Genomic DNA, 16,534 nt, shown 5'->3' with positions numbered 1-16,534 from the left:
CCCCCTCCCTCCCAGGGCCATTATCCTCCCCCACCCCCAAGGCCATTGTCGTAATTCCTCTGCCCCAGTCCTGCAACAAGCAGCTGTTCCGGCATTCCTGCTCTCTGTCTTTCCCCTCCCTCCCCCTCCTTCCAGATATATATTTTCTGAGGTTTTCGCGGGTGTTTGTATGTAGGTCTCTGGTTATTCGGATTTTCTCCCATGTAAAATCGGAAGTGTCTTTGCGATGTTTCGACGAAGTCCCATTCGTCATCTTCAGGCTGGTGTTTTCGACTTAGTGCTTCTAGGAGCAATGTGTGATCGTAGATGTTTCTTCCTTTTAACTGCCAGTGGGGGTATGAACTGATTGGGTGGGAGCTTGGCTGTGTTCTGATTGGGTGGAGGTGTGTTCTGATTGGTTAGGGCCTTGGCCGTGCTCTGATTGGATGGGGGGTTGGCTGTGCTCTGAAAACCGAACTACACACTCTCACTAATGTACTAACATCCAACAGATTCCAAAGAAATAAGATTACCAACCTAATCCAAAAAGAAACCCCCACCAAAATCCAAGACAGAGAACAAGAAAACGGCAAAGCCCTCCTCCCATACATAAAAGGCACCACAGAATCAGCAAGATCCTCCACAAACACAACATCAAGACAGTATTCTGCACAAACAGAAAAATATCCACCATCCTACAAAGCCAAACAGCAGTAACGCAGCTCACCATTTCAAATCCCCCTGCAATTCAGACTAACCTGAGCACAACAAAGCCCCTCCCCAAACAGAACACTCCCCCATCCAATCAGAGCACAGAACTTGATAGTGTTTACGATAGTGAAGAGGGGTGTCTGATACAGAGGAGGGAGGGAAGGTGTGGAATGACGACTCGTTCACTCAGCAAAGGGAGGAGAAATACCCCGCCCCCCCATCTCATGAATGGGCGAAAAACCACGGATGAAGAGCGCTCCTATTCACAATTAGATCTCTCCCAGGAGGAGTGTGAAGGGCCCACTCTGGACAGGGATAAAAACCATCAACGGGTAAAACAATGGAAAACGGTTAATATAGAGAGCGCCATGGTGGGGGATGGAAACATAAGCACTAAAACGCACAATGCTCGGACAAGCGCTACCCATATGGTTAAAGGGGAGGGGAATACAGAACAGGGAGAAAACATCAACCCACAATTAAAAGGGGTGAAAAGCACCTGGAGCCCCAATGGAACAAAGACCAACACTAAAAGAGAATCTAATCCCCCTGAGACCTGTAGCAGAAGGAAGGATATAATGGGAGTAAATACCATCAGAGGGGAGGAGAATACAAAGGTGTTAATAAATCCAAAAATTGATAATGAAGGGGCAGGTAGGAAGATTCGAAAGAACGACAGAAGAAAACACAACACTAAAGAAACATCTGGAACACAAATTGACCAGCTGGGGCCGGTGATGCGGTCTAGGAGCCGGGTGTGGATGTCAGCCAAACCTATTTAAGTTATCCTTGTTAACTGACTTTTTAGCCCTGACGATGTTGGGAGTGCCCAATGAAAGCTTGGCAGTTTTTAGTAAAGTATTTTTCTTACTTAAATTCTCCTGGTGATCGCATATTATTTATTTTATTTATAATTATGCTTGGAGTCGTATTTTCACGGATATCTCATATATTATATTACATTACATTACATTACATTATATTATATTATATATTAAAAAAAATACTAAAAATAGAAGCATGATTCCTGGGTGTGTGCATATTGTGAATAAAATTTGATCACCAGGAAAAGTTAAAACGTTAAAAGTTTTAATATAAAACAAAAGTGAGGCACGACCACAAACCAGAAGCCAGACCACAGCTGCATCATTAGCCACTTTAAACCCCTCTAATCCATACATGAAGCAAACTGACGCCCACCATGAAGATGAGGCACGACCACGAACGCGTCCAAAAAATAGCAATGCAGTTCACCATTTTAAACCCTCCTGCAACTCAGACTAACCTGACCACAACAAAGCCCCCACCCAAACAGAACACTCCCCCAGCCAATCAGAGCACAGCCAACCCCCCAGCCAATCAGAGCACAGCCAACCCCTCAGCCAATCAGAGCATAGCCAAGCTCCTAACCAATCAGAACACACCTCCATCCAATCAGAACACAGCCAAGCTCTCATCCAATCAGTTCATACCCCCACTGGCAATTAAAAGGAGGAAATATATATATATATATATGAATTCCTGAACAATAAATTTCACAATCATCTTCAAATTAGCAGAAAATGAAGATATGAAGAAACTTAGAATTATTGTTGTATACAAAATATCTTCACTGCATCTAGACTTAAAGTAATTACGTAGTACAGTGGTTCTCAACCTGTGGGTCAGGACCCCATTTGGGGTCAAACGACCATTTCACGGGGGTCGCCAAACAACGCAGTCTGCCATTCCCCCCCCCTTTTCCTTAGCTGTGCTACTCCCTTTTATTCTATTGGCTTTTGAAAGCCAATAGAATAGACTCTCTTGAATAGAGTCTAATTCTATTGGCTTTCAAAAGCCAATAGGAATTGTCCAGGCTGTCTCTGCCCTGCTGAGCCCGCCAAAAATCCCATTCTGCAAACAGTGCTGCACCAGTTGAGTAGTCCTCGACTTACGACCAGTTGAGTAGTCCTCGACTTACAACCGGTTGGGGGTCGCGGCATTAAAAAGGTTGAGAACCACTGACGTAGTATAAGGAATTCTTAGCCATACTATCTAAAATTACATGTAGTTTTTATTTAGTGACTGCCTTGTTCTACAACCATTCACAAACACAACAATGATGAAAAATGTTGCAAATGTTAATTATTATTAACATTTTGTAACAGATTGTAAATGTTCATTTATTTATGAAGGTATACAGTACAGTAATACATGGTGTTTACAGCAATTCTCATCATCAAATATCCCATCGTAAATATTACTGACACTAGGGGATGCTAAAAGCTCATTTTTTATGCCTCTGCCTCCATCTCTACAAAACAGAAATAACAAAACTGACTTATTTTGAAGTGTGATTGTTAATAGTTACTGTCACAATTAAACTGACCAGCCTTGTACACTTTATTTTATTTTATTATTTATTACATTTCTTTGCCACCCCTCTTGCTTTGAAGCAACTCTGGGTGGCTTACAACATTAAAAGCAATAAAATCATAGAAGATAAATTATTTCTAAAAGCAATAATTAAGTAGAATAGACAAAAATCTTTAAAGTAGTGCCATTTGGACTCACCATGCTTTGAAGGCAGCCTCCAAACACCCCCAAATTTGTTAAAATTATTAGATATAGGCATAGACACATTGAATATTGAATCAATTAGTCTTGAACCTTCTCCCAGTTTTTGAAATGCAGCTCCCAGCTCATCACTCAAAGTATAGACTTTCACTCAAAAAAGGTTGTGCATTTAGATCTGGATCATTTATCTGTAAATAATCCAGTTTGGGTAGTGCTGAAGGTGCTAGTCTAGAAATTAGGAGACTGAGTTCTAGTCCTGACTTAGGCAGGGAAAGCCAGCTGGGTGATTTTGGGCCAGTCATTCTCTCTCAACCCAATCCTCCTCAGGGGGTTGTTGTTGTAGGGAAAATAGAAGGAAAATTAGATATGTTCACCGCTTTGAGTTACATACAAAGTAATAAAGGTGGGGGGCAAGGTCTAATAAGTAATAAATATATGTGCCATCTGTGCCTTTCAACAATTCTTATGGCCTACAGCAGGGGTAGGCAGCCTTGGCTCTTTTATGACTCGTGGACTTCAGCTCCCAGAATTCCTGAGCCAGCATGGCTGCTCAGGAATTCTGGGAGTTGAAGTCCACGAGTCATAAAAGAGCCAAGGTTGCCTACCCCTGGCCTACAGGATAGAAGCACTGATCATGGACCTGTAAGTCCCAAAAGTGCTTTTTCAAAAGTCAACTGGACTTTGTTTTTCCTTGAAGAGGTTTCGCTTCTCATCTAACAAGCTTCTTCAGTTCTGACTGAATGGTGGAGGATGGAAGGATTTATATCCTTTGCAGCAATCCTCCTATCCTTCACCATTCAATCAGAACTGAAGAAGCTTCTTGGATGGGAAGCAAAACATTTTCAAGGAAAAACAAAGTCCAGTTGTCCTTTGAAAAAGCACCTTTAGGCAACCATGATCAGGATGACTGAGAATCTCCATAGACATGGAACTGTAATATGTGGACAAAGTTGTTTTCTTGACACTCACCTGGGAAGAGAGGGGCATCAACTTCCTCTTTCCCTCCTGCATGCAGGAATTAGCACAGCTTCTTCATGGAAATCTGCCCTATCTTTATTTTTTTATTATTATTTTTCTGTTCAACTGTTCCTGATTCTCGGAGATTGCCTGAAGAAATTTGCCACTGCCTCCTTCCTAGGGCTGAGATAGATGCCTGGGCCAAGATGGGAATAGAACTTACAGTCTCCCAGTTTCTAACCTGATGTGTTAGCTATTACTCCACCTCTCTCTACAACCTATCTTTACACATTCATTTATCCATTTGTTTATTTCAACTATACTTTTCATATCTGTAATTCTGTCGCCTGATGGAGGACCATCTTTAAAAAAAAAAATTTTTTTTTAATTAGTAAGTTAATAAATGCAACAGTTCATTTATCTGTGGAGCAGATGTTAAACATACACACACACACACACACACACACACACACAAATATATATATATTCTGAGGTTATCGCGGGTGTTTGTATGTAGGTCTTTGGTTATTCGGGTTTTCTCCCATGTCAAATTGGAAGTGTCTTGGCGATGTTTCGACGAAGTCTCATTCATCATCTTCAGGCTGGTGTTTTTGGCTTCGTGCTCCTAGAAGCACGAAGCCGAAAACACCAGCTTGAAGATGACGAATGAGACTTCGTCGAAACATCGCCAAGACACTTCCAATTTGACATGGGAGAAAACCCGAATAACCAAAGACCTATACATATATGTATGTATGTATGAATGTATGTGTATATGTATATGTAATGTGTGTGTGTATGTATATGTGTATGTGTGTATGTGTGTGTATATATATATATATATACACACATACACACACACACACACATATACATACATACATACATACATACATACATACATACTTAATTATATTTTAAAGCTATTCAGGATCTGCTGCATTGAAGAAGCTTTTCCTGCCATCATGGAATGATTTTTACGTTGCAAATGATTATACCTTTCTAACATTGCAAAATAAACTATACTATTATTCAGAAAACTGAGTACACATTTAAACTGGTTTGAATGTTAAATAAGCAGATTGTTAATCCAGTAAAACAATATTGGTTGACTAATATAAAGTTACTTCCAAGTATAACAAAATGTGAGAAGGAATTAAATTGGCTCAGTTTAACGGTTTAAAGACTTAGTAAACATATAAAGGTGCTTATATTGGCCTGAGAACATTAAAACCATGATGCACTATAAGGAACATGAGCAGATGGGTGGGGGGCACTTATTAAGTGCACAAATCTTGTGTAACACAACATTATATTATGGATTCAAATTGAGTTCCAAGTTAAGATTCTTGAGATATCTATGAAAGATATTTAAAACTGACAAATTAAGAGAGAGAATTGCAGACCAGTATAGAATTTTTTTTTTAAAAAAAAGAGAGAAAACAAGCATCTGAGAAAATATTTGGTGAACACTTACAGTTTTGATTAACATATCTAAATCTTTAACTTCAAAAGTGTGAGGGTTTTGATGGTTCAGATGCCGAAACTGTTTGAGAAGAGCTTGATGGTCTACGCCAGAATCTAAAAGCAACCCACACAAAAAACAGAACTGTGGTGACTACATTGATAGATACAATACAACAAGAACTGGGTAGAATTCAAGAGCATATTTTAAAAGGAATTCATATTTTAAGAAGATATTCACAACCTACAGCACTCACAAGGTTCAAGGGAGGTTTTAAATTAGATGAAAAATGCCCAGGTGATGTAAAAAGTAGGTCTCAACAAGGTGTTGTTGTTGTTGTTGTTGTTGTTGTTGCCATCAGCACACCTCAGAAAGACAGACACACATACACGCAGACTCCAGATATAAAAACTGACTAGTCCAGATCTTGCATTGATTTTCAATCCTGGTAATAGGATGGCTTCCTCCATGTCATGTGAGGATAATAGGCTTGCTCAGGACAGATCAAATCTGCCGGGGTGATTCTTCCCTCTAATCTCAAGATAATTTCTCAGTTAGTTTAACACCTATTTATGTGGAGATTATAAAAATCTGCTTGACCTTAACCACAGGGCCAAGGTTTAGAGTGAATAAGAATATACGCCAGTCAGGAAAAGCTATCAATAAGAGACAGAAAAACCTGTATAACTGGACCAGCATTGGATGCTTGAGATTATGAATAAATTTAGGTTGCAAAGGACAGAGCTTGGGTATTTAAATATATATATAAAAAGAAGGAATGTCCAACGTGTTCCTAAAGTATGACAACATTTTTAGAGAAGAAGGTCTCTACATTTGCTATTTGCTGATACGCTATGCAATCCAAGCAAGATGCAGGTTCGCAGCTACAAATTAAATTATTAAATTAAAATTATTTTCCTACAGATTTTTTTTTTTAATACACCAAACAATTCTTACTAAGGAAATAAAGGCACTAAACATTTCCAATCAAGAAATTATAATCGTATCCCTCTCCAAAGAATTATACCTTGGGGGGGGGGGCCCTCTGTATAAGATGAAGAAAATAGATTTTAAAGTAACAATATTTTATTGGTAATATTATTTATTATACCTTATTTGGGTATAATCAGAGAGTTAAAAAATGATATAAAATTTTCAGAATTCCATTAAGGCAACACTGGTTCGGTACGAAGTGCTTTCTTCCTATAGCCCACTCCATCTTCATAATATTTGTGAAGTGACCTGCAGTGTAGTGATATCTTTTGAAATGGAATAGATTTAGTCAAAATAAGAGAAGGAAAAAGAAATGTAAAAGGGTGATTGTTTAAACAGCCCTTAACTCTTCAACTTGGTTTCTGGTGTTGACATGCATGTATTGTTTTTCTGATGTCAATATGGAAGTGATTTGCCATTGCCTTGTTCTGGATTGCTGCTTTTTGGGATTTTCCACTTTGGTCTATAGACCAAGGACTCCCTGGTAGGGTCCCATTTAAACTCTATCCAGGTCTCACTGTTTAACTGTTTGAAATCAGCCAAGGTCACTTAATTTCTACCATCTGCTGTAGACAAGACTAAAACTGTTCCACAATCAAAATTAAGTTCTCATTACATATGATAAGTTTTCATGATTTGAAAATATGGATTATTGTTTGAAAAACTGCATTCCTCCTACACAGAGATTTACTTGAATAGTTAATTTAAAAATAACACAAAGCTACATGGCAATGTCACAATGGAAACTTTCTTCTTTAAACTAATTTAATGTCAAGCAATTTATTTTGCAGGTGTTGTTTCTTCAGAACTAGTTTGTCATTCTCACCCCTAATTTTTGAAGAGAACAAGAATAAGTAATGAAATCAAGAAAAACACAGGAACACAGTTTTATCTGATTCAAACACAGCTGTAAATGAAGTAGAAAACTGAAACATTATTGCCAATTCATCCATTTTTGCCCCTTTGTCTACTTACCTTGATATGCATCAATCTTGGCTTTGATTAACATCCTTAATCTTGCAACTTCCTGCCTTTTCAGTTCATCCAGTTTTGTTCTCACCTTATGGCCAACTAAGTCTAGCTCTTTGCTTAACTTTCCACTCTGTTAACAATAAAAGTCACCACAATTATTTTTCTTGAGGGTAATTTCATTCGTTACCATCTATAACTGAATGCACTAAGTAAAATAGCATTACATTCTCTTAAGAGAAATCGAGATCTGAAATTTTCAAACCCCAAGCAAAAGTTTCAAAGCAGAGAGCGAGAGCATTGATGTGAATCTTTTTCACTTAATAAGTCAGTGAAAATCAATAAACTGATTGAGAAGGTACCTAAATAGCATATACCAAAGACTAGTGCACAATGATGTAAAAGAGTCTAATGTACATTTTCTATCTATCTATCTATCTATCTATCTATCTATCTATCTATCTATCTATCTATCTATCTATCTATCCGCTCATCTCACCAAAGCTAATTTTCAGGCAGCAAAGATTAATCCAATAAAATAATCCATTTTTCAGCTCTCAGACAGATTTTTGAGGCACCTCTTCAAAGGCAGAGCCTTCAGCACTAGCAACAATTTCTGCTTTCTCTGAAACATTTTAATAGATGTGTCACTTGCAGTATATTTTGAAGCAAACACATTTAGACTACAATTGAAAATATGCAGCATCTTCTACATCACAATCACTCTGGATTAGACCGTCATATCTTTTTTGAACTGAAATCTTTGTGGAGTGGATGACTCCAAAAACACATGCTGTAATTTGGCTGTAACAAGTCATAACTCGATAACTGAGATGGTCTGGCTTATTAAGATGCAAAAGGCTGATCAATAGAGTATTTTATTTAACATTAATTTCACAGGTAGTTTCCCAACACTATGTCTCAGCTGTTGTTGTTTTTTCATGCTGAGAGTTAGAAAGGAAAATCAGTCCTCACTTGAAGTGAGCTGCTGCTTATTAATCATTGAACATCGAACAGCATCACAAAGCCAAATACTTTCGATTGGCCTGCTGTTTCCACCTCTGGCTGAAATACATCAGAAAACAGGCAAAGTTACTCCCTTGCATAGGAAAGTAAGAATTAGTTGATATTTTAATCTGGATAAGAAATTTGTTCCAGAGCAGTAGAAGAAGATTGCATACAGAAATAATTAAAGAACTCCAGAAGATTATAAAGTATTTCTAAAACTCTTCAAAATACTCCAGTTAGTACTGCAATAGTTACTCTGCACTACAGGTGCACTGGCATAGACACATACATATATACTTTTATATATTTAATATACTATACACACAATATAAATTAAAAGACATTTTGGGGGTATGTTCCTAAGGAATAAAAAGGCTCCTATTTATGCTGCTTCTGTATTAAACAGCGATTACTATATCCAGTTGCCAAAAATCCGAGCCCAAATCTACTTGTATTACTTAGACTGAATTTAGATATTGAATATGACCCTCCAGATATTGTTGAGCTGTCCTACCTCCCTCCTCTGTAATTGGATTTTAGTGATTGGTATTAACTTATGTTTTTATACATATATCCATATCCATTTACAATACAAGTAGATATATAGTACATATACATACATACATATATATATATGATTTTAAGCTGCCCAGCATTACCCACAGGTAAGATTTATAAATTTTATAAATCAATCAATTTCTCAGCCCACCTCCCCAATTGTCACGCGGACCAAGTATTGGGAGTTGTGTTCAGCAATGGCTGAAGGCTGCATGATATGGGTTAGGGAAATAACCTGAACTTATACATAATACTAATTCATAAATCATAGTTTATAGATCAGAATTGCTGGGTTCACATAATATATTTAATCAAATTCACATACTATATTTTGGCTTAGCAATGTGAGAACCCAGTTGCTATTTGTATCGGTGCAAGTTAGGTAATGTAGAATTGCAGAACTTAGAAAAGTTTCAGATAAATATTCCATGAGAAAAGGATGTATTAATATCACAAATTAAATCAGGATCTAAAATAATTAATTTTATTTTTTGTGGATTTTTTTTCTACTTGAAAACAGAGAATTGTGGGTTTTGGTTTTTAGGGTTGTTGTTTTTTTCCCCAAAAGAAGCTACTTATTTAGTATTGTTTCAGAGACATATTTATAGCAAGTGATTACATTCTCCCTCAATAAACACTGGGAAGATAAAACAACACAACTCATTATTTTCATTTTATTAAAATTTGCTAATTACTATACTTACCTTTATTTGTTCTATGTCTACTGTTTGGAGTTTCTCTCTGAAATGTTTGTCTGTCTCCAAAACCTCTATCACTTGCCTGAGATAGGCATCATAATACAATCCAGTGTCCTTTAAGAGAGAGAGAGATATATACATATATAATTACCGTTAGCTTAATAAAATAGAGGCAGAAATGAGAAATGTTCGTTTATCTATGAAAATATTATTACAACTACAGTAGGTGTTCTTATCCTTGCTGATTTTCCAACAACCAAACATAATCTTTTGTTGTTCAGTGCAGAGGGTAGCAAATTCACAGCAAGAATTAATTTTAAATACACACACATCCTATGAATTTAATTCAATTTGAAGTGCCAAGTTTTGGATTCTACTGGCACCTAGAAAGAAGAAAATCTTTTTCTCTTTTCTCTCTGAAATTATAATGGAGACTTCCCCAAGCTAATGCTAACCTTTCCAGGTTTGAGAAAATGGTCTTGCAGTTCCAGTTCCAAACACTTTTAAAGATTGCCAGATTGCTTTGAATCTTTTGAGACAGCCTTCCTTCAGAAGCAAGTCATGTTTGGCAAGTTCTTATTCAATGCATTAACTCTTTCTTAAAATGTTTCTGCCAACAGAAAACAAAGGCCTGCTTCTCCTAATCAGGTCATCTTTGTTTAGGAAAATAATTACAGTCTCTTCCATTTTGCAAAAAGGTTTGTAAGTTTAAACCAAACTACCGTATGTTATTTTTTCCTAAACCAAGCCAATCACCCTGTAAAAATTTCAGAATCAGAAGTCAAGATGAGAGGAATTTGACCAATTTTATCTCTAAAACCCAAAATCAAGGATCCTCTGGCTTAGATCAAAAAAAGATTACAGCCTGTCAAGCTCCATCCTAAACTACAGATAGGTAGGTAGGTAGGTAGGTAGGTAGACAGACAGACAGACACACAGACAGACACACACACACACAGACAGACCTTTATTGTCATTTTTTCCTGTGGGCACAATGGCAACATTAAAAATGAAATTTAGTTGCTTCCTCTTAAAGTGTACACATACATAACACATTTAAAACATACTATACACAACATATTTATAGACCTACACCCTTACATATAAGTAACCTATAAATATCATTCACTGTCCATCTTGAATACATAAAGAAGGAGGAAGCTTTAGAGTTCACAAGGTTAATACTGTATGGAACAAAGCTATGACTGAATTTAGATGTTCTGCTTTGGATACCATGGAGCAGATAGCAGACAGCCCTCGTTTTATAATCCTAACTGGAATCGGGGTTTCTGTCTCTAAGCAAAGCGGTCATTAGGTGAAGCAACATGTGATTGTGCTGCTTTGCAGCAGTAGTTCTGGTAATCTCAGTTGTGGTCATTAGATGAGGACCATGCCATCATTAGATGAGGACTTTATACTTCTCCAGAAACTCTGCCTCCTCCCCAGAAAGACCTGGAGAGAGAGACACCCTTCAGCATATGAGGCTCTACTGCCTTGCCCTGCTCGCCTCCATTTCAACTCACCCACCTGCCTAATTTCTCCATCTCTGCCTTTTGAATGAAAAGTATTATTTTTTCCCACCTAGGATGGGATTAGCTCAAATTCTAGCATTTACAAATATTCCTCACTTAACAGCCACTTATTCAATGACCATTCAAAATTATGACCACACCGAACAAGTGGTAGTTCGGACCAATCCTCAACATTACGGTCACTGCAGTCACATGATTAAAACAGCACACCTTCCTTCTCCTATACTCCCCACAACAACCCTGTGAGGTAGATTGGGCTGAGAGAGAGTGAGTGGCTGGTCAAAGTCATCCAGCTGGCCTTTCATGGCTAAGGCGGGACTTGAACTCATAGTCTCCCGCTTCCTAGCCTGGTGCTTTAAGTCAAAGTTCCTCAACGTTTCTGGCTTTGTGGACCGAGGGGGGGAAGAGGGGGAGAGGGGATGGTTCCATGCAAGCAGCCGGAAAGTGCACGCGCACAGCACCATTTGCACCTGCCACTCACTTAAATGGAGCTCATGAGCTTGCCAGCTGTTTCCGTGCCCCGGCTGCAAACTCCTCATGGCCCACTAGTGGGCTACAGCCCACAGGTTGGGGACCTCTGCCTTAACCCACTAGACCAGGGGTAGGCAACCTTGGCTCTTTTATGACTCATGGACTTCAACTCCCAGAATACCTGAGTCAGCTGCTGACTCAGGAATTCTGGGAGTTGAAGTCCATGAGTCATAACAGAGCCAAGATTGCCTACCCCTGCAATTATAGACCAACCTGGCTATAATTAAGCATATTAAATGAGAAATAACCTTATAGCCTAGGCCAGGGGTGGGGAACCTGGGTCTTTTATGACTTGTGGACTTCAACTCCCAGAATTCCTGAGCTAGCATGACTGATTCAAGAATTCTGGGAGGTGAGGGCCACAAGTCATAAAAGAGTCCAGGTTCCCCACCCCTGGCCTAGGATGATGCTTTAAACATCACTTTGCTTTTATTTAACTTTTTCATCTTGGCTTTCTTTGGCTCAATATTCCCAAAAGCTAATGGGGAAATACCTAGATGCAGCTGATCTATATGCCACACAGAGGACACTAACACCAGTAGTGTATTACATTTTAGTCTGAAGTATCGCAATGTTGAAGAAGCCACTATTAAAAAAAAATCACATTTATTTAATTGACTTACCGGATTTTCTACTGTTGCGCTGTCTTTTTCTTCCTCCTTTACTTTTGTCTTGTCTACATCTATAGGCACTGCTTCCAGTATAATTGCAACATAGGTCAGCAGCAAAACACACTGTTGTAATAAAGTAGTTCTCCATCTTATCTGAAATAAAACAAGATCGCTCTCTAAGCAATTTCCAGTATTGCACACTGTATTTTTCCCTGCTTTTCCCCAGTGCCAATATCTGACCCCACCATAATATCTTGCACTGGTCTCTCCTCCATCAATCTCCTTACAACACGCAACACACTGAAACCGATTCTTGTGTGCAGCACACCTCTGCAAACCTAGTCTAATTCCCACCCACACATCATATTTATTACAACAGCCAGCATACTCTGTTTTATTCACACCAGACCACAGCTATCGATACCTATTTTCCTCTTCCATTCTCAATTTACAATCAATCTATTTTTATTACGGTCACGGAATAAACAACAAAGTAATATACTACAATTAGTGGTGGGTTATCAGTGGACAGTTAAGAGTCTGCCTAATTTGGCAAACAGCATTAACAGAATTTGGCCACATTCAAAGAAACTACTTCACAATGATTTGCTAACAGCAGTTGTACATAAAAAAGATCAGCAGTTCCTGGATTTATTAGGTAAGGTGTTATAAATTGAGTTCATGAGTCCTTGTAAAAGATGCAGTATAGCAGGACATGAGCTGTAGATTCAATGGCCTCTTGTCCACAAAAGGGCACAATCTCAGATCATATTTTTTTTTTAATCAGGCGTCCAAAACTGCTGTGGGAAATGCATTGCAGCATGCTAGAGTTAATGACCTTTGAATTTTGGGGAAAGTTATTTGATCATCTCATTGCTTTAAAAGGAGAAGTATGACTGCTCAAGAAAACATTCTTTGGAAGAGCAGCCCACTTTTGCTGGATTTCCAGATCTTTACTACATTGTTTAAGTGCACTAAGTGCACAATTTTATCCCATCATTAAAAGCACTTCCCTGGAGAAACAAGATACTGTACTGAAGTTTTTGTGAGAAAGCTTGAACCAACCATATTGATTCGAAATTGTCTACTATAAGGAGAGAACTCAAACCTGTAGGGAAAAAGAGTAGTATTAACCAATGTGCAAAAATGTAGATCCATGCACCTGTTTTGACTTCGGCTAGTCTTGCCTTAGTGCAACATTTGGGACCTAGTGCACTACCTGAAATATAGCTCTTAGGAATTTGGACTGCATCCTTTCCAGAGGAGTAAAAGAGGAGTAAGGTCCCAACTAAGCACCAAAGAGTAGTTGTGCATGAGCCTTAGTGGAGTATAACTTCACTGCTGCTGCAATACACTGTGGTCCTCTGGAAAAATGGAAAAACTGAATTGCTACTACTGTTTTTTAGGCATTTTGGCCTAAATATTTAGGCATGCCCAAATATTTAAAGGATTTGACTTGCTTGATGTTCTGGCCATTTATCTTACAGGCGTGCAGTTTAGATCTTTTTGCAAAGATTGTGATCTTAATTTTACTGTTATAGATTTCAAAGGCTTCTTCAGTGCAGTAACTAGCCATAGTCATAATAATGATAATAATGATAATAGTGACAATGATGATAATAATAACAATAATAATAATTTGGAAGGGATCTTGGAGGTCATCTAGTCCAACCCCCTGCTCAGGCAGGAAATCCTATACCATTTCAGACAAATAGCTGTCCAGTCTCTTAAAAACTTCCAGTGTTGGAGCATTCACAGCTTCTGGAGGCAGGTCGTTCCACTGGTTAATTGTTCTAACTGTCGGGAAGTTTTTCTTTAGTTCTAGGTTGCTTTTCTCTTTGGTTAGTTTCCATCCATTGTTTCTTGTCCTGCCTTCAGGCGCTTTGGAGAATAGTTTGGCTCCGTCTTCTTTGTGGCAACCTCTGACATATTGGAACACTGCTATCATGTCACCCCTTGTCCTTCTCTTCATTAAACTAGACATACCCAATTTCAGCAATTGTTACTTATATGTTTTAGCCTCCAGTCCCCTAATCATCTTTGTTGCTCTTCTCTGTACTCTTTCTAGAGTCTCAACTTCTCTTTTACATTGTGGTGACCAAAATTGGATGCAGTATTCCAAATGTGGCCTTACCAAGGCATTGTAAAGTGGTATTAATTCTTCACTCTTCCACAATGCTTTTTAGGGCTGCTGGGGATGGTAGTCCAGTAAGGTCTGCAGACACACACAGATGCCCTCCAACGGTGAGGGAAGCAGGTCGGGCGGCGCGGGAGAGGCTCCAGCGCGGCATGGAGGGCGGCCAGTGGCGGAGCACAGCCGGGCAACCAGGAGGTGTGGGGATCGGCTCAGCGCCGCAGTTCAGCTCAGCTCAGCCAGCAGCAGTAGCGCGTTGCCCAAGCAGGGCGGGAAGAGAGGGGGGTGGCAAATCATGAAAGCAGCGTCCACACATTCAGGGTGCAAATGCCTTGGACCTTTTGGCTCCCCCACCCCTTTATTTACTGATCTGCCACAAGCTCATGAAAACAAGCCCCAAGGAGTTCTGAACGAGCGGTCGTTTAAAAAAAAAAGCTTTCAGCAATGAGGCAGAAAGGGGAACTCGCTCACAGCTCTTTTTTTTCCCTTTCTCGGCAACTGGGAAGGCAGTCTCTTTCCTCTCTCTTTCCTCTTTCTCTTTCTCTGCTTCCTCTCTCTTTCTCTTTCTCTCTTTCCTCTTTTCTTTTCCCATCTATGGAGCCGCGGTGGAGGCAGCGCCTGCCCGAGCCGCCTGGGGGGCAGCAGGAGGAAGGAGAGGAGGAGGGCGAGGAAGCAGTCTCCCTAGCCGGGACTCCACGCTGCCTGGCCTCGCCCTTCGCCATCCAATGGAGCCACGGTGGGGGCCGGTGCCACACGGCCCCTGCCAGCCCCTCGTCCAGCCCAGCTGCTCCCCTCCAGGTACCCCTCTTGTCCTGGCGCCTACCCAAGCCACTTTGGGGGCAACAAGAGGAAGAATGGGAGGAGTAAGGGGAGGGCAAGGAAGCCGCTGCCAGCTCTGGGCCCCAGGAAGCAGCTCTCCTCTCCTACCTTTGCTGCATCTCCTTCTTCCTTCCCAGCAGCCTGGATTCCAGCGTGCCTTCCCGGCCAGCAGGTCCAATGGTCGGACTAGCTGGGGATTGCAGGGGCTGGTCTCCCTTGGGCCGCGGCTTGCGGGAGGGCTGCCCCACTCAGCGGAGCCTCCAGCAGGCTGCTTCCAGCAGGGATCCCGGGGCTTCCCCAGGCGGCTCCAAGCCACGAGGCCCTGGCTGCGCTTCTCCCAGGGGGTGGGGCACCCGGGCACAGAGCCAATCAGGAGCCCTGCAGGAGGTAAGTCCGCCTGAGAGAGAGAGAGAAAGGAAGCAAAAGTGCCTGCCCCCCTCTCTCCCTCCTTCTCTCTCTCTCTCTCTCTGCAAGTGGCAGAGGAGGCCGTGTGGAGAAAGATGCGGAGTGGTGTCTCGGTTCCTAAGACCATCGGAAATATGTGTTTTCCGATGGTCTTAGGCGACCCCTGTAAAACGGTCATTCGACCCCAAAAGGGGTCGCGACCCACAGGTTGAGAACCGCTGCTCTAGATGTTCGCTGATTTGTTGCTTGATTATCTTTTCCAGTATCTTCCCAGGTATTGAGGTCAGGCTGATAGATCTGTAGTTTCCTGGATCCATTTTTTTTCTCTTTTTTGAAGATGGGAACTATATCAACTCCAGGATCTTTGAAAAATATAGTTCAGTGATTCTGAGATCACATCTGCCAGTTCCTTCAGAACCTTGGGGTGTAATCCATCTGGTCCTGGTGATCTGAACTCATCTAGGGTGGACAGATGCTGACTTACCATTTTCTTGCCTACCTTAACTTGTGTTTCTAATCTATTTTTTATGGTACTGTTTTTGATAGGTTGGACTGTTTTTTCCCTTTGTGTAAAGATGGATGCAAAAAATATTTTAAAAAATTATATA

The 16,534-nt window shown here is 40.2% G+C and overlaps 1 protein-coding gene across 5 annotated transcripts in view; it reads right to left on the bottom strand.

Annotated features, from left to right (window-relative positions):
• NUCB2 (nucleobindin 2) overlaps window positions 1-16,534 on the bottom strand; it is a 46,097-nt gene that overhangs the window by 15,078 nt on the left and 14,485 nt on the right. For 2 of the 5 annotated variants that reach the window (XM_039344622.1, XM_039344626.1), the window contains exons 1-5: window positions 13,788-13,912; window positions 12,581-12,721; window positions 9,901-10,008; window positions 7,637-7,763; window positions 5,681-5,784 (exon numbers count right to left, since the gene is read on the bottom strand). In XM_039344622.1, coding sequence (XP_039200556.1) covers window positions 5,681-5,784; window positions 7,637-7,763; window positions 9,901-10,008; window positions 12,581-12,721; window positions 13,788-13,820 — 513 coding nt within the window. In that variant the 5' untranslated portion in view covers window positions 13,821-13,912. Of the gene's footprint in view, window positions 1-5,680; window positions 5,785-7,636; window positions 7,764-9,900; window positions 10,009-12,580; window positions 12,722-13,787; window positions 13,917-16,534 lie in introns of those variants that run through there. The other 3 variants (XM_039344625.1, XM_039344621.1, XM_039344624.1) reach the window with 3 other exon arrangements.

Source organism: Crotalus tigris, unplaced genomic scaffold (genome assembly GCF_016545835.1).
Source record: "Crotalus tigris isolate CLP2741 ecotype Arizona unplaced genomic scaffold, ASM1654583v1 scf7180000017933.3771270, whole genome shotgun sequence".
Taxonomy (NCBI): domain Eukaryota; kingdom Metazoa; phylum Chordata; class Lepidosauria; order Squamata; family Viperidae; genus Crotalus; species Crotalus tigris.
This window is presented reverse-complemented; position numbering and strand designations above follow the sequence as displayed.